Raw genomic sequence first — 18,122 nt, forward strand, 5'->3', positions numbered from 1 at the left:
AGGCACAAAGAAAGATCAAGGATCTCTTTCTTTCTCCCCCAGTAAAAGGACATTCTAACAGCAATCACATCATTGGAGGTCTCTCTACAACACTGGACACCCGAGCAAGTTCTTCACAAAGCCTGGACATTGTCACCTCATCCTTAAAGAGCCAAGATCTGCTGTCAGCTCTTCAGAGTCACTTCAGCAACTCCAGTTGATTACTCACACATTTTGATTTGTTGCTAGAAGTACTGTCCTTGATAAATATTCCAATATTCTTAAATTACAAACAGCTTGGAGAAGACTGCAGTTAGGGAACTTGAAAAAAAACCATGCCAGGTATTTTCATATCCATGTGATTTATGAGCACAAATTAGTGACAATCAAAGAGAGTTTTACGGACTCATTTCTCTCATCTACAATATCATTGTGATATTAAAATCCTAACATTAAATCCCAAACTGTTTTAGTTCTGGACCTGAAGAATGAAATGTACTGAGAGACAAATGGGAATTAACTGGCCTGGGGAAGCTGAGAAGTCTCTGTCCTTGGAGGCTTCCAGGACTGAGCAAAAAGCCGAGCTCTGAACTAGTGCTGCTGATAACCCCACTTCAAACTGGAGCCTGGACCAGGTCTAGCCTAACAGAGATCCTCCAGAGAGCCCTCCCAGGCACCCCTCCTATCACTCTATGAATACCAACATGCATTAAGAGTTAAACCAGACCTAAGTTTATAAAGACTGCCATTAAATATTGTATTCGAAAAGCACTAACCCTCACAAAACCCTGCTGACTACAGCAGACTGAAACAGAAAGCTTAAAACACCCTCAACTCTTAAACAATCAGACCAAACTACGGGGAAAAAAAATCAAACATGCTCTTCAAATGAAGTCATGCAGCATCCCAACACTCACCAAAGGACAAGAAAAGTCAGTCACAATTAAATTGCTTTACTGGTATCAACTCATCTTTAATCAGTGCTTCAGTTTCATTTTAATTCCGGCAACGATTACACCAAAATTAAGACGTATTTTTAGCGCAGAAATGTTTAATTAAATGATCCTGGACACGATGCAGCCAACAGCTCTGGACAGAGAGCACTGAGAAGGCTGTCACACACATCAGCTTGTAGAAAAGACACCACCACAGCGCGTATCCCAGTCACTGGATCCCAACATTCCATCTCAAAAACAGCAAAGCAAGAAGTTGTTCATACAGGAGGAAATAAAAAACCACATATGCTAAGGAATTTCATAAACTAGCTTGTTAACCCAGAAATTAATGAATTGTAATTGTGTCTGAGAACCAGCAAGGTAGGGTTTAAATTAAAAATTAAGGAGAAAGTTCCTTTGACCAACTTTGGACCAAATTTCAGTTGGATTTGGCATCCAGCTCACCATCCTGGACATACCTATAGCTCAGGGTCCAACCCTCATCTGTTTCACACATTAATCTGTCAGAACATTCTGCTAATGAACGCACGGGCACTGCCGTAAGGATGGACCATCACAGAACTTGGAGACCATGACCATGGCCATGGTCAACTCTTCCAACAACTGGCCTGTAATACAAATCACTAGTTATGCCTCTGGTTCTTACAGAAACAGATCTACAGTTACTTCCTTTCTCCAAAGACACTGAGCATTTCATGTATTAACGGCCTGTGCCCTATTAATACAAGCACAGAGCATCTGAAGTAGTATCTGAAAGTTAAAGTAGGTTGTCTACAATGTCTACTTGAGATACAAGCTGGCCTGGCCAGACTCCTTCCCTGCTAAGGGAAAGTCTCAACAGAATTCTTCAACAGCAGCTGGAGGTCTGTGCAACAGAAATGCAGAGGGAGTGCACAGTTAGACCAAGATAAGGAATCTGTTTTTTCCAAAATCAGAAATTTGATATAGAAATTAATAAAATATAAATTCTGATTAGAATTCTACAGTTTACCATTTAGAGACTATTGCTGTTAAAAACAAGGGCTCTGAAATGATTTTGTGTGTTCTGACTTCCTGGGGAATACAGTTTGCCTGACTTTTTCAGAAGCTTACTGTAATACCTGTGCTTAGGAAAATGTTAACCAGTGAGCTGCTTCTTCACCCAGCCTGCCCATTGACTCAGCAACTTGTATCTGAACAAAAGATTAGTTCCTTCTCTATGTATTCACATGATCCTTTAACAAGCAAATAAAAAAACCCAAAACATTCCTAAGAGGTTTTCCACAGACCACCACCTAGATAAAATTTGCAATGTTAATGTCTCTGGGAAGCAAAATAACAAGGATTAAAGAGACCTTCATGGTACCACGCTTGCATCTTTGTGAAAAGGATTTCTACTGGTTTAGCTGAATTTATGCACACCCTTCACACCAGTTAAGCCAGAGCATCACCTTGTGTGGACACTCGCACTGCCTTTGAGCAGAACTTTAAAAAGGTGCACATGCATTTTCCTGCAGTAGTTTAAATGTGTTAAACAAATAAACATTTAGTTGCTTTCCAGTTTTTGGATCAACAACTTCTCCACAACCCCTCCTAAATTTATTAGGAGGAAGATCAACACATTTCAGGAAAACCAACCTTTACAGATCACGCTTCCATACAAACCGTTCTCTTCCATTGCTAGAAGTGACTGTTGTCAAAACCAAGCACCCTTCAAACACACACCCTTCTCTCCAGCAGAATCAGCTCAGGTTTTAAGCCTCTATCTTGTCCCAAGAACAAGTGACTGGCCAGAGACAAATATTTCACAGATCAGATTCGGCCTATGATCACCGAGTGAACAGTGCTAATTTTAGAACAAAATTTTCCATGCAAATACCATATTTCCCCTATATGGAAGATTACTTCAGCAACACAGAAAATCACTGACAAGGGATCTATCATTTATTCAACACCGCAACTTAAAGACAGCATATTTGAGATCTCTCTGAAATTCATCACCATATTGAATACAGCAAACATTACAGCTAGATGAAATTGCACATTTTTGGAAGCAATTATACTATTTGTTTCTCCTAAAGTCCAAAAAAAATCATCAACATTACTTCAGCTACATGTTTATCCAGCCCCTTTTGGGATTTAAATACAGCATCTCCATTAAGTCAATCCTACTGAGAGGGGTTTAGCCAAGTTTAGTGCGACGCGCACGCTCCTACGCCGATGCCAGATTCTTTGTTAGGTTCCACTGGATTTATTTGTCCCTCCTCTTTTAGCTTCACCTGCCTAAAGTCTTCCCTGACTTCTTCAAGCAGACTTGGCTTGAAAATGACATCCAGTGCTGTCATTGCCAAAGCTTTTGCTGTGCGCAGAGCATAGAACTGAGCACTCTGGGACCCTGCAGAGAAAAAAGACAAATTTCAGGTTACATTACTACTACTGGCTACGAACCACTAGCTCACCCCATAAGGCATTTCCTATAAAATAAAATCTTCAAGTTTCAATTGCAAGAACAGCTTCTTAAAAGATCGATTTGCACGAACACAGCATGTCTATTTTCTGATTCCTCTAAACAAATTTTCACATGAAAGTACTTAACTATCTGCAACTGGTATAAACGGGAAAAGGAGCATTCACATTTCTGTTATTAAAAAATGCAGTTTTATACTGTTATTTCTATTATACTTCCAGAGTATTGTGCTTTAGGAACAAATGTTACTTTTATCTTTTGGCTCATGTTTAGAAACTCTTCTGAATATGCTGCTAGGGATAACCCTTCTAATTTCTTCCATTTAGATGGTACACTAAGTCAGGCTTTTAGTACAAGGAGTGGTCATCCTTCCCATATACATTTAACTTCAATCACAAACCCAGAAATTCTACATTTTTCCAGCTTTTTTCTGCAACTCTACAATTAAATAAGTAAATTGTTTCAGGGTTCATATTCAGCTCACATCCCATCATGCCTGAAGACAGCGACTCCATTTCTATGCAGGTATTCACATGCAGCCACTTTCAGATCTAGTACTTACACTTTTGTACATCTACTACACAGAAACTTTGAGTACCACAGAAGCACGTGAAAGCTTAATCCTCTAATTTGAAATATTTATAATTTCTAGATTTGCTGTAGTGTAGGGCCAGGAACATGCATCATGGTTCCAAATATAAATCTCTAACTTTTCACTTCCACTCACCTGCAGCTTCTGTGTACTGCTCAGTATGATTCAGTGCATCAGAGCCGATATAAAAATAAGGATGAAGCCCAGGGACTACAAACGTAACATTTCCAAAGTCTGTGGAACCTAGAAGCAGCACAGAAGTTTTCTTAATGAATACATGTTGAAGAGTTTTGAATGCTGTAAGAAAATGTATGATAGGTATTCTCCAGCCCATATCCAAACCAGAATATCCTTTGCCCCAAATGCTAAATGCACTTCTAATGAGTCATTATCCATTCAAAAATCTTCCATCACCAAGATGTTTTCCCTAACTAGCCATCTTCAGATGCTGCTCTCTAGCACACTTAGAATCATAGAATCATCTAGGTTGGAAGGGACCTTTAAGATCATCCGGTCCAACCATCAACCTAACTCTGATAAAAACCATCACTAAACCATGTCACCAAGCACTGTGTCAACCTGTCTTTTACAAACCTCCAGGGATGGTGCCTCAACCACTTCCCTGGGCAGCCCATTCCAAGGCTTAATAACCCCTTCTGTGTAAAAATGTTTCCTAATATCCAATCTGAACCTCCCCTGGTGCAACTTGAGGCCATTTCCTCTTGTCCTGTCGCCTGTGACTTGGGAGAAGAGACCAACCCCCACCTCTCTACACCCTCCTTTCGGGGAGTTGTAGAGAGTGAGAAGGCCTCCCCTCAGCCTCCTCTTCTCCAGGCTGAACACCCCCAGCTCCCTCAGCCTCTCCTCATAAGACTTACAATCTGATCAATGCTTCTGATCAATAATCATCTCCTGGACTGCAAGGAAGATGTACCAGCATGTTCCTATTCCATTTACCATTTATTTTTTATCAAGCATCTCCTGACAGTAAACTGTCAATTCAGAAACAGTGAAAGCTGCAACCCTCAGAGTTTTGTGCAGTCCAGCTATTTTCCTGCAACAGCCCTTAGAACCAGGCTCAATAGTTACCACTTTCTACCAGCCTGCAAGTATTCAGCAGTAGGTAGGGGACTCTGAAACAGGAACAATCTATTTTTAAACAAAAACAGACTGAAGACAACTATTTTTTCCTTCTTTTTTTGATTATTCTCAGTTACAGAAACCTTAACAGTAAAAGCACCCTTGAAATAACAAGATCAGAACTAACCTTCAGACAAAGCACTAGTGCTCTGTAGACAAAAAAATCTTGACAGCAACAGCAGATCTTAATGATGATTTTTTCATGCTTGACTAGCACTTTCAGTATGTTAGCTAGTGATGGGACCCATCTCCAAGTACTGCCTTCTCTATTTAAGGATACCATCCAGAAGTAGTAGATCCTTCATAGTAAATCATCCAAGAGTCTGCAACTACATTGAGTGCCTTTCCTCCCCAGCCCCCAAAACAAGTAATAAACTCAGTATTTGTTAAAATGACATTTAGAAGCTGGAGAAACCAACACGCCAGTTATTGTGAAATTTGGATACCAGAGGAAACATTGTTCCATAGCGGGGAAAAATAGGGATGACCAACTAAGACCTCAATTAACTTTTTTCAGCCCAATCAGAGCTGTAAGATTTTTTTTCTTTAACAATGGTATATAAAATGACTGTTCTAAAGATTGAGCATTATTTGTAACATCACGTAGCCTCCATACCATGACACTTTATGGAAAACAAGACATTGCTAATGCCTTAAGACTTAGTAATGAAGTGATTGAAGAATATAGATTATAGTTATTAAAAGGGAGCCCACAGAGCCTACATTATGTGATCAAAGAGGACAAGACCAGCTTGCTATTTGCTCTGCCTACAGACAAATGGAAGCTGCAAGGCTTGTCCCCCCAAAAAACCCTTTTCCTATAAATTCAGTATGCATTTGAAAAACTCCAACTCCCAGCAGAGCAATAAGTTATTTTTATGTTCAGTAGTCTACATTATTGATCTATTCTTTGGTCGGTCTGGAAAGACAACCCAGATGTCTGCAAGTTCTGCCAGCTCCAGACTGAAAGCCAGAATTCTAGACTTGCTTTATTAAGTCCTAATACCCGAGCTCCTGGAAAGACTGTGTTGGCCTTATCCCCTCCTCTCACCCAGCAAATGCAGCATTAGCAATTTCCGTGCATCCCAGCTCTCAAGCATGGAATTCCACTTAAAATGACATACATATCCAATCTGCTACCCGTTTACAAGTTATTTTTGCAGAATGTAATGGATTTCAACCTGGCATTTTCTACTAAGGTGGAGAGCTTACCAATCCCAAATCCAGGCAGCTTTTAATAAAAATGTGACAGTCAAATCTTCCCCTAGTGGCACATTTAAATATCAGGCATTCCAATAGTTCCCTTACAAACATCTGGAACTATATGCTTGCTAGAAACATAGAGATCGAGTTTCCTTCTAGAAGCATAAAAAACTCCTCTCCTCTTATCATACCTAGCAGAATGTTTAAAAGGCATGTTTAAAACATCAAGTGTTCTGATAGTTTCCATACAATGCTTCAGATGTATGGATCAGGTTTCCTTCCAGAACCAGGAAGCAGAGTTATCAAAGCAATATACAGACTTGTGTGCTGTCTTCAACAGAAGGGTAGCGGGAGCTCCAGCCTCTCAAAAAACTATCCTGAAGTTAATTCTGAAGCCTCTTCAAGTCACTTCAAGCACTGAGCACATAATGGAAGCCAGTATTACCACAAACATGGAGGGGAAAACGCAAAAGATTCCAGGAAGCATTTATAGACAGCCCCAAGCTTCGAAAGTGCTATTTTCAAAGCATACTGGCTCCTTCTTATGATTATTCTCGTGTGCAGGAAACCAATAAACCCCATGAATGCTAAAAATACCAGAGTAAGTTACCACAAGCGTGGGTGCCTCAACTAAGGCACACTAAACTAAGCCATCTGCTGTGGGAGGTGATCGACACCCCACCAGCAGAAGGAGAAACAGGTTGTGGTACCATGGTACCTGGTGAAAGCTAACTGGGATTCAGGTTATTTTACACCATTCTAGCTGTGTGCCAAAGGAGTGGAGTGTGCACAAGGCACACATAAAATAGTGTGACTCAATGGACTAGAGGAATTCTTCATAATGCTTAGCTGCCTAGAATAATACCTGTAAGCAGACCGATACTAATACCCATGTAGAGGTGGCAGCGAGTACGCTCATCTGTTAACGACTTTTCTGCTGCACAGACATGGAGAAGCAACTGAGCTATCTTCCTTCCCTTTCAACAGAAGAAACTGACATCCTAAAAGAAAACATTGAAAACCGTATGAAAACTAAACAGAAATAGAGGTCTTGAAAAAGATGAGACAAAACACTCCACCCCTCCCCGAAAAGGGCAGCATACAAAATTCCACTATGTCTCTGGAGACTGTGTTTTGTCATCATTCCTGAATCCCCACTGCAAAAAAAAAATATTCAGAGAAGCAGCTGTGGAAAGAAAATTCAGTAAGGCCTACTGCAGTGTGCAATGAAAACATAACTGCTCAAGCACATTTTGACATTTGACAGGCAATTTCGACAAGAGAGGAATATGGAGAGTTTCAGTTTAAGCAAGAGTTAATTTTTAACATTTAGCATATAATGTAATTTACATAAAAAGCGCTATTAGAATTAGGTGTTTTTACTAAGTTCATTCAAAGTCCTCTGAGCCAGCATGATGACCAGTATTCATGATCTTCACCCTTAATACAATGGTTTGAGGGAAGTAGCACAAAGCTCCAGAAAGTTTCACTGCAGTAAACATTCTAAAACGAGGTTCCTCAGCACCCTTCTTAGGCTAAACGAGCACTGTAGTAAGTCTTACTTGCACCACACTGAATAAAGAGAAAAGAAATCTGCCTTTAGCTATAATTTGTTTATAAACCCAAAACAATGAATCAATTAGAGAAAAATGTGCTACTGCTGCCTTTACTTGGAAGGGAAGTAAGAAATAAGAAAAAATCCAACCAGAATACCATTAGATATGCCGTCTCCCCCACACAAATGAAATTTTGGAGAAATCTATTGCCAAATAGTAAGATCTCAACTATTCAAAGATAATCTGCATTTAATATAGAGAAGATTAGTACTACAATCAAACTAATTGGAAAAACATTTTTTTACTGAAAACGTCTTTTTACTTCTAAATAAAGGGAAAAACCTTTCAAAAGTGGAGTAAAAATATTTATACATGCAGTTATGATCAGGAGTGAAGGCTATGAAGTATCAGCAGCAATTATAAGACTTGAACAGAGCTCCTGTAGAAAGATTCGGGTGAAAAAAACCCCACCTGTTAAGGGTAATGAGAAACCCACCTGAGCATTCAAGAATTCACATTCCTATAACTCTGAGAGACAAGAAAGTGAAATAATTTGAGACACAGTCAAGACCCAGAAGTGAACACCTACTGGAACAGCACCCTTTGGAAAACTAAGCTGTTGAACTCATGAACTAAAATTAGAGGCACTGTATTACCTGTTAATGGAAAGAGGTTTAAATTAAGGTTATGAGATGCTTAAACTTCCACTTAAAAATCTCTTCAAAAAGCTCCCTCTATAATATTAGTTAGATGCTTGTTGACATGCAAACTTGGAAACAAATGTTAAGCAAGGTTCCTAAAAACTTAATCTCATCTTCATTCATAGCATAAACCAGGATTCTGTAATTCAAAACAACAGAATGAGCCTCAATTCATTCCATGTCTTCATGGTCTCAGACAATCCTTATCTTTCCATCCTTCCATCATCCCCTCCAACCAAACTGTTTCTTACTTGAAATATTTTCAGAAATATTATCAGAAAACCACCAGTGCTTTTCATACCGGTTGGGAAAATTTCTCAGCTTCTACACCAAACACAGAAACACAGGCCAGAAGTATGATCCTTTTACAAAGCTTCAATTTTTCTAATTTGGCTTTTTTCCTTCTGACCAAACTATGTTTAACCTACCTCTATCCCAGTATCTTACACACTTGATCAATCTAAGCTTAAGTTGTAACGAAAAAACCCCACTGATCGAGTTACCTGACAAACCATTCAAGACAGCATCTTCTGATATAAACTCTATTCCAAGCTTCTTCCCATTCTCCTGGTAAGCTTTCTGCAGGCTCTTATTTGGAAGCACATTGTAGTAATCATTTTCACCACCTTTTATTTCCACCTAGACAAAAACACCCGAATGATTAGAAATTTTTCACCAACCTACGCCAGTTTACCGTGAACAATTTAAAGCCCAGAAAAGTTAAATACATGTCCATACATCAACCCCGTGTCAAACCAGACATAATTGCTAAGCCTCCTTCAAAAACACAACATTCTGCCAAATATTAGCCTTGATCAAAACACAGCTGGTGTTCTGTCAAGCTTGCACTAGATGGGCAAATTCCAGACACGTGGATTTCACAGAGCACATCTCCAAAATAGTAAGCAAGCATTTCCAGTAACAGCTTATCATGATTTCCACTGCTGGTACTATTAAACTACGTAGAAATCAATTAAGTCTTTCACCAAATTCTGTTTTACTGTTTTTGTTCAGAACACTTCCAATAACAACAGCCCCATTCATGAAATGGCTTCACATAGGCAATAAATTTGAAAACAAATGTAAAAAACATACCAAAGTCAAGTTTCAGAAGAGATCTTAACTTTCATTCTGCATAAAACACGCTTTATGAAATCCTTTTCTAATTAGAGTGGAGGGGCCATACCAGGAAAACGGCACCTAATGCCTCAAATAGACCTTAAAACTCACTAGCTCCCATTGATACACACTATACCTAAAGGTCCCATCCATCTTGAAGGACCAGGAGGAGGATCTTAGAAATTACAGACTGGTCAGACTATCCTACCCTCAAGCTCCTGAGGAGATTAAAGAGCAAATAAATCCTCCTAAGACCCATCTCCAGGCACACAAATCACAAGGCAACTGTGACTATCCAGCATAGATTCATGGAAGAGCAGATGGTGCACAACCAAGCTTAGCTTTTCATGATGACAGGTCTGGCTCAGTGGACACAGAAGACATTCAGGCTCAAAGCGTTATGATCAGTGGTGCAAAAATCCAAATTGCTGCCTGTTACTTGTAGCATCCATCTGCAATCAATACCAGTGCCAATTACTGGTGTAATATCTCTATTATTGATGCAGACAACTGCTGTGAGACCACAGCTGGTGTACTGCATGCTGAACTCAAGACTAGAGCAAGTCCAGGGGAAGGTCATCAAGATGATCAGGGTGCTGAAGAACATGAGATACAAGGGAAGGTTGAAAAAACTTGGTTTGTTGAGCCTTTAGAGAAGAAGGGTAAGCTGTCTACAGCTGCCAGATGGAGAGGGTAGAGAGAAGACAGAACCAGACTTCTCAGAGATGCCCAGTGCTATGAGAGGCAACAAAGGAAATTCTTATTGGAAATAACAGAATCACAGAAGTTGAAGTTGGAAAGCATCTCTGGAGGTCATCTTCTCCAACTCCCCTGCTCAAGCAGGATCACCTAGACCTGGTTGCCCAGAACCACATCAAGGCAGCTTTTGAGTATCTCCAAGGATGGAAAACACTATCTCTCCAGGCAATCTGTTCCAATAGTCATCACAGTATAAGTATCAGGAAAACCCTTGTTCAACCGGAGGTGGGTAGAGCACTGCTGAGACAGGTGGTAGAATTTCATCCTTGGAGATACTCAGAAGTCCACATGGCACTGGGCAATCCACTCTCACTGGTCCTGCCCTGAACAGAGGGTCAGAGTAGATGACCTTTGGAGGTCTCTCCCAGTCTGGGTTATTCTATGATTCTGTGGCATTCTATTTATAAAATAAAACTTTCTTTCAGGACACAAAGCAATAGAATAGCAAACAGAATCACTGACATTTTGATTTCTTTCAGGTAAACACCACGCAGACAAATGCTGTAAGCCTGGATTTCCTATTCTGCCCTACTTTATCTCCAGTGTAATAGAAACACGTGACCATGAACAGATTCTTACTTTGCATCCTGTGGCCAGCGCTGCAGATTTGAAGCAGTTCTCCACCTTCTCTGTCAGAACAGAAAGATCTCTCATTGAAGGGGCGCGCAAGTAAAACTCTAGTTCAGTGTAAGAAGGAATGATGTTAGGTTTCACACCACCATTTTTTATTACACCTGCAGAAAGGGAAAATCTTGTTACCAATCTTAAATATAAATACTTGGTAGCTTCAGACCTGTCACGAAACTCCTTGTGCAAGAACCAAATATATAAACAAACCCCATCAAAACATCAGCTGAACATGAAACATATAAAGAATGTCAAAAATACAGTACATGGACAAGGTTTCTTCATCACTTAGATTAAGTGGAACGTGCACATGTTTTTTTTAGCACAATTTCATTGCATTCTTTGGCTACCTGTTATAAACCTAAAGACAACATTTGGAACTAATCCTGTGAAATTCAATGCATCAGAATTTTCATAGAGCAATTTGGCTGCCGTTGAAAAAGAAAAAAAAATTGTTATAAAGGCTACCTTCTAGTTCAACTTTTAAAGGTTTCCTCAACTAGAATGTTTCCCACTTGCTTTACCAGCTTGGAGAGAAATTGATTAAATTGCATTTCTTAGCAATACTGTAATAATGAGTTACAGTGCATGGAGAGTTCATTAGATTCATCATGGTAATTCTTCAGAAATATTGGGATGTATAACAAATGTACAGTTTTATTCAAGAGTGAAGTTTGAGTTGAAAGTGCTCCCTCAAGGAAAATTGTGACAAATAGATAGCTTTCAATTCTGGCATCAGCGGCATTACCATAAAAACCATAACATATGCATATTTCAAGAAAAAAACCACATTGTATACCTTAATTCTACATTAGATTTCAATGCATTAACAGCTCATTACTTTCAACAGGCTGCTTGTTTCCCTGGCTTCCTATCCTCAATTTATGTACGTGGAACAAGATTTGTTTCCTGTAGAACCTGAGGAATTATCTACCTTGAGTGCAAATACTGCACAAAGTTACTGACTGAAGCCCGAAAAGACAGTACTGTCAGGTCAATAAATCTTTACTTTTTGGTGCATATTAAGACTAAGAACTCCCCTCTCACATAAAACCTTTCCAGTCTGGAATACAGTCAAAGTAAACAGAACACTGAATTAAGCCACTACCAGTCCTAGTCCATAACAAAAGGAACAGCTCAGATGGAGGGGCAGACATCACAGAAAAGGAATCAGCAAGTAAGTAATCATGCAAATTTGCATGACACATCCTAACACCTTTGCTCAACACAAGCAGCTTAATGAGCTTTCATTTGTCTTCCAACACATTTGTAAATGGGACTGGATAGAGACTAAGAGTATGTCTACACTTAAACTTCAAAGCAACTGTATTAATGGCCTGGACAGCAGATCTAGCTTAAAAGTAAGGCTGTGTGCACACTACCAACAGCACCCAGTTTGTCCTGCTTCTAGATGGAAATTTTTTTCACAGCCTGTTTAATACAATTTCTTCAACAGAAAAAAATCAAATCTACATTCCTATTTTTTAAGCAGGCAACATTTACTCCACTCATAAGGAGGGAAGAAACAAACTTATCAAATATTAGACAAACTCAAACCAACATTGTTCAAATACAAAAAAACACTGCTTAGAAATTCTAGACTTCAGGTAATGGAAACCATTTTGGCTCTTGCTAGTGGGTAACATTAAGATTTTTAGGAATTGTTAAGTCAGCCATAGCTGTTACCCCAAGCCTGTGACACAAGACCTCCAACACCTGTTGTAAAGAAAGCATTCCTAAAAGTGAATCTCATTCTAGCTGCTTATACTTTCCCAAAGGTATTTTAAATATTTCCAGTTTGAAAACCAGGTTTATGACAGCAGTTGTATCAACACAGTAATTTAAGTTTTGCTGTGGTTCAGGAAACGTTACCTCCAGGAGGCCTGTTTAGATACTTAGGGGATTTTTCTTAAATTATCCATGTATCCTTTAGAAACTATCAAAAAAATAGTATTTAAGGGTTTAGGTTTAGATCCAATCGGCAGCTTAGACACCTCCAATCTTAAACTTGCAACATGTGAGTTTTGGACACCAAAACTCATCATTAAGTGCCTTGTTTCCTACAGAGCAATAGGACAGAGAGCTAAGGGTATGCCTGCTGCCTGAAATTTGTTTGGGTATGCTGCATAGCAGAACTGCAGACATCTTCATCTACAGGCAAAAGGGTTAGGGGTTCCAGACTCCATCCAGATATCCTGGAGAGAAATACACACAGGTATTATACAGCACAAGCAGCCACAACATACAATAACCATTAGCTCAAAGCTTCTGGAAGCATTTTAAGTTCTTAACAAGTTTTCCAAGTAAACAGTTCTATGTTCCTAAGTTCTGTAGAAATGGCAAAGTTTCTTAATTTCATCTTGGAAAAAGTTGTGTTGAGTGTAATACGGAAAACCTGGGTTTATAGTTAAAGGGCAACTTCCATCTCAACTTCTGAAACTTTCTCACTGTACAAAAAAAGAAATACATGATGTTGAAGGAGTACAAGTCAAGCTTAATGGTCAACACATCTTATTGCAAATTGATCTTTCTACTTCAAGGTCTACCAGATATTAAATATTAGGATCCAATACACATCTAGCTGATTGGGCTACTAACCAGAACTACAGGCTTCTGCCATCACTTTCTTTTTTGAAGTTCAGTCAATAAACTCCAGTCACTCTAAACCACTACACCTTTCCTCAAATGTCAATTTAAATGCCATCTAATTAATGGAATGTCTACTTAAAAAGGATGCAGTAAGAATACTTCAATTTCCAGAAGCATTTAATCTTACATCTTTGCAAAAACAGACACATTAACTTTAAAGGAATTCAAGGCCATGTACCAAAATAAACTTTTTTTCTTCCCCTTTCTGAACTGTAACTTCAAGTGCAATGACTTAAAATTGCCCAGCCTCTAGCAAGGTACTGGTGTCCTCTCTTGAATCTGACCCATAAGCCTGAAGTTAGTTCTGGATGCTGACATGTTTTTAAAGATTATACACAAACTATTTAAATGAAATGGTGCTATTTCATAATATTTGAAGTGGCTATACTAATTTAGTGCAATAATGCAGTATTTTAAATTGTGGGATTTTGTAAGTTAGTATTTCAACAGCCTAAACTCTTACTCGCTGTACATTAGATTTAATGAAGATCTCACCATGAACTCTCCAGGTCGGTTTCATTTGCTGTCTTAAAACAGACAGATTGTTGTATGCAAGAACAGCAGCATCTAATGCATTAACTCCTTCCCAAGGATAAGCAGCAGCATGAGAAGCTTTTCCATAGTATTTCACAGTCACACTAGGAAATAAAAGGCATTGCTTATTGGTTTTTCATTCGCTGAAAAAACCTCTAAAATACAAACTTCCTTTTGTTCACACAAATGTTTGTTATTTTTGTGCAGAACACTAAACAATTTACCTGGCACTACACTGTTGCAAAGTTGAACTATCTCTGTGTGCAGGAAGGTGCTGAAAGATTTCTAGAAAACCAATGAAACGAAACAATATCAAGACCATCAGACAAAAGAACTACCAGTAACATATCACTATACAGCCTTTTCCTGAGGACAGGCTTCACATACTAATTAAATGTCTCCAGCACTTTTTTTTATACCTCCTGACTGTTCTGAGACTTAAAGTTACTAACATTCTTCTCAAATCAGGATAACAAACCCTTTTTTCTGATTCAAAATTAGAGGTTGATTGTCCTAATTCTTGTCAAACTTCAATAAAATGCATACAGTACGTAAGTCAGCAAAAGCACATTGCTAAGATCACATACAAGCCATGTCTAAATAACAAAAGTCGAGTTTTAAAAGCACAGTAAAGGGATAGTCTAGTATAAAATATACGTTACCACGCTACAGCAAGGATGTTCTTTCCCTGCACACCTCAAAGATGCTGGTAGAAAGGCTTGCCACAAGGAAGAAGGATAGCCTCCAACACATCCAGTAAGAATTCATGCTTGGCTTCATCTTATGAAGGCCTTTTACATTAGCCTTACAAAATAATCTAGCATTTCAAATGATATGAAAACTCTTCACATGAGAAGTAAATATGAAATACTGATAACTACACAAGGTATGACTACTAATCAAATACACATATATTGGGTTTTTTTACCAATACTAGAGATTTTAACTAGATCTGTTTGTACTCAATACCTTTACATTAAAAATCTCCATCCTTGAAGCTCAAAGAGCTCCCGAGACACACAAGCTGTCTCTTACCCAGCTAGGACAAGCCTCACTTGCTTGTCCCTCTGTCTTGCACAGATGCCAACTTCGCCACTTGTCCTGAACTGACCCCTCCTGCTCTGAACCACGCCAGGGCTGTAAGTTAATACCAGAACTTCAATACTGGACAGCAAAGCAGGACACAATGGAGTGTACTGTTGCAGCAGAAAACGCCTGCTGCTACTGCCTGCAATCCAAATTAATTATGCCCTTTTCCATCCTCTAAGACAACCACACATCCCATTCTGTAAAGTAGGAGTTTTATTTAAAATTTATTATCATTATGAAATCAAGACAAAAAAACCCCTTATCCATTCACATCCCAAGAATTAGATTAAAACCCCTCAAATCAACTCACAAAGAAGGCAGGACAGATCCCTGGATATTCTCAAAAAAATGGAGAGAAGGCAGTGTAAAGCAGAAAGTCATGTTGCAATCTTCTTTCTTTTCCCCCCACAAGAAACACGTGCTTCTTGTTAAAAAAATGTTCCTTGTTGTACTGCTATTACTACATAAATGTCACATACTCTCAGAAAAAACTCAACAGACTTTGTTGAATAATGAAACCCTAAGCCAGTTTAAGAATATTAGCAGAAGAATGTGGATCCTGTTTGACCAACAATAAAAAGGCTGATTAGATGAAGGATAAGTGAGTAGGAATCAGCAAATTCTGGCATGTATTCACCAGTTTTCCTGGTATGTTAATTTTCCTTCAAGCACAAGACAGCTCCAAAGTTCACAGCTACAGTAATACTAGCAATTTTATGATGGCCAGTCCTTCAATTCCTTGCAAACAACCAAAAGATCAATTACAAATCATCAAGACAGTCTGCACCTTTAGAATCTCATCATTACATCAATCATGAGATAAACTGAATATCTGAAGCTTCTGGAAGTAGTAAACTGCTTTGGCTTAGTATTTCAGTTCCATGCCTCCTCCACACTCAAGGTTTAAAGGCTACCGAGGACTTTATCCTACAGCAGACCATCATCTCTGAATTCCAGATCTTACTGTATGCAACTCAAAAGGCTACTGCAAAAGTTAAAACGTACGGAAAGACAAAACTATTAATGAAAACTGCACCTTGAAGATTATGAATATAATCGTAAGGTACAGCATCCAAAAGCCAAGCTGAGAAAAGTCTTGAAGGATAACACTAACCAGTTGAGACTCTTTAGAAACACACTGACAAAATAAAACAGAGTGCTAGCCAGGCAAGGAAATTCCACCTCATGTACCGTGTACAATTCTCGTTATGCACATCCAGGAAGGAGTACTTCAAGACAAGTTAAGTCACTCCAAGTACAAATGAACAAGTGTTGACACTGAACAGCTGGGCTAATCAAAAGAAAAGACATAATTTATGAAGAGTTATATGGCTAGCTGGCAAAAAAAAAAAAAAGCCAAGTGAGGGTATGACTGCTGTCTATACTTATATATAGTAAGTAAACATAAAGGAGAGCCAAGAACTACTCCAAATCAAACAAAAAGTTGATGCGAAAGTTAACAGATATAAAATGGCCACAGTTAAATTTAGGCTGGAAGTTAATGGGGATCCAAATAGTGCTTTGGCTCAGCTGGCTGTCTCTTTCAAAAGTGGGACAGAAAAGCTGAAACACTTCCAAAACTGATTAAAATGCATACAGAGGACTACACGATCTAGAGCCCAGGAAGGCAAGGAACTATGCCCTCCAGGCACACATCCTGAAAGTTAAAGAACAGGTGGTTTTTAAACAAATTTTTTTTTTTTTTTTTACTCCTCTATGAGATAATCACAAGAAAAAGAAACACGTAGAAACATCAGAAGAAAGAATGGATTTGGGAGACACATGCGAGGTTATCTCAGGGTAGTCAGGAACCCTGAACGCTGAACTTTGGAAGAATGGCTTAGAGTATCCAGAACAGTGATCTGGCTCCTTAGCTGCCTGCATATACTCGGTCTGAAGGGCACCTGAAAGGTCCTAAGTTCAGCCCCTTCCCAAGCAGCTCAACTCAGGGAGGGGGGGAAAGGAGAATAACAACAAGGCCGACCCTTTCCACTGCTCACTCACTCGTGCTCAGCCACGTCGGGCAGGTAAGCCGCGTTTTCTTGCGAGGGGTGTGCCATAAAAACCACATCCAGGCCGTCAAACGCTCCAGCCTTGATCAGGTCTATCTTGCCCCCTCCTTGCTCCTCCGCCGGCGTCCCCAGCACCGTGATCTGCACCGCAAACACCGAGAAGTCAGGGGGCTGACCGGGGGACCAACACGGGGGGGCCGGGGGCTACAGCCTCCGCCGTGGGAGGGCTCTCTCTCACCTGGACGGCGAGGGGGGCGGGCTGCGGCAGGCTCTCCAGGGCGGCCTTCAGCCCCAGCGCGGCGGCGGCTCCCACCTCGGCGATGAGGTTGTGCCCGCAAGCGTGGCCGATGCCGGGCAAAGCGTCGTACTCGCAGAGGAAGGCGATACGGAGCGGGCCAGGACCCGGACCCGGGCCCTGAGGGGCGGCCGTGCCCCACTCGGCGCGGAAAGCCGTGCCCAGCTTGTAGCGCGGCTGCACGGCCCAGGCGGCGCCCGGCAGGTCCCCGCTGGAGAAGAAGCGGGTCATGGCGTCGTGCGCCTGGTGCTCCTCGTAGGCTAACTCGGGCCGGCTCCAGATGTGGTGGCTCAGCGCGCCCAGCCGCTCCGCGTTCAGCTCCACGCTCTCGCAAGCCCGCTGCTTCAGCGTCTCCAGCGCCGGCAGCGCGGCGGCGGCGGCCGGGCCACCTTCAGGCGGGTCCTGCGGCCTCATGAGGGAGCGGTGCGGCGGGCCCAAAAAGCAACCGACCACCTGCACCTGCCC

At 40.4% G+C, this 18,122-nt stretch overlaps 1 protein-coding gene across 3 annotated transcripts; it reads right to left on the bottom strand.

Annotated features, from left to right (window-relative positions):
• Positions 1–922: 922 nt before the first annotated feature.
• On the bottom strand, positions 923–18,116 carry PM20D2 (peptidase M20 domain containing 2). Of its 3 annotated transcripts, XR_001414386.1 has the most exons (8): positions 17,601–18,116; positions 17,355–17,503; positions 14,223–14,365; positions 11,031–11,185; positions 9,077–9,212; positions 7,182–7,317; positions 4,109–4,216; positions 3,293–3,309 (listed from the first exon to the last, which is right to left on the bottom strand). XR_001414386.1 is itself a non-coding variant. In XM_014964720.1 (7 exons), the coding sequence occupies exons 1-7, from the start codon at positions 18,069–18,071 to the stop codon at positions 3,107–3,109; spliced, it is 1,365 nt and encodes a 454-aa protein (XP_014820206.1). In that variant the 5' UTR covers positions 18,072–18,116; the 3' UTR covers positions 923–3,106. The 3 variants fall into 3 exon arrangements, 2 of the variants coding, with proteins under 2 accessions (XP_014820206.1, XP_014820207.1); XM_014964720.1 differs by lacking the exon at positions 7,182–7,317 and having other exon boundaries at positions 923–3,309; XM_014964721.1 differs by lacking the exons at positions 3,293–3,309; positions 4,109–4,216 and having other exon boundaries at positions 6,154–7,317.
• Between the last annotated feature and the right edge of the window lie 6 nt (positions 18,117–18,122).

Source organism: Calidris pugnax, unplaced genomic scaffold (genome assembly GCF_001431845.1).
Source record: "Calidris pugnax isolate Ruff unplaced genomic scaffold, ASM143184v1 scaffold219, whole genome shotgun sequence".
Classification (NCBI taxonomy): domain Eukaryota; kingdom Metazoa; phylum Chordata; class Aves; order Charadriiformes; family Scolopacidae; genus Calidris; species Calidris pugnax.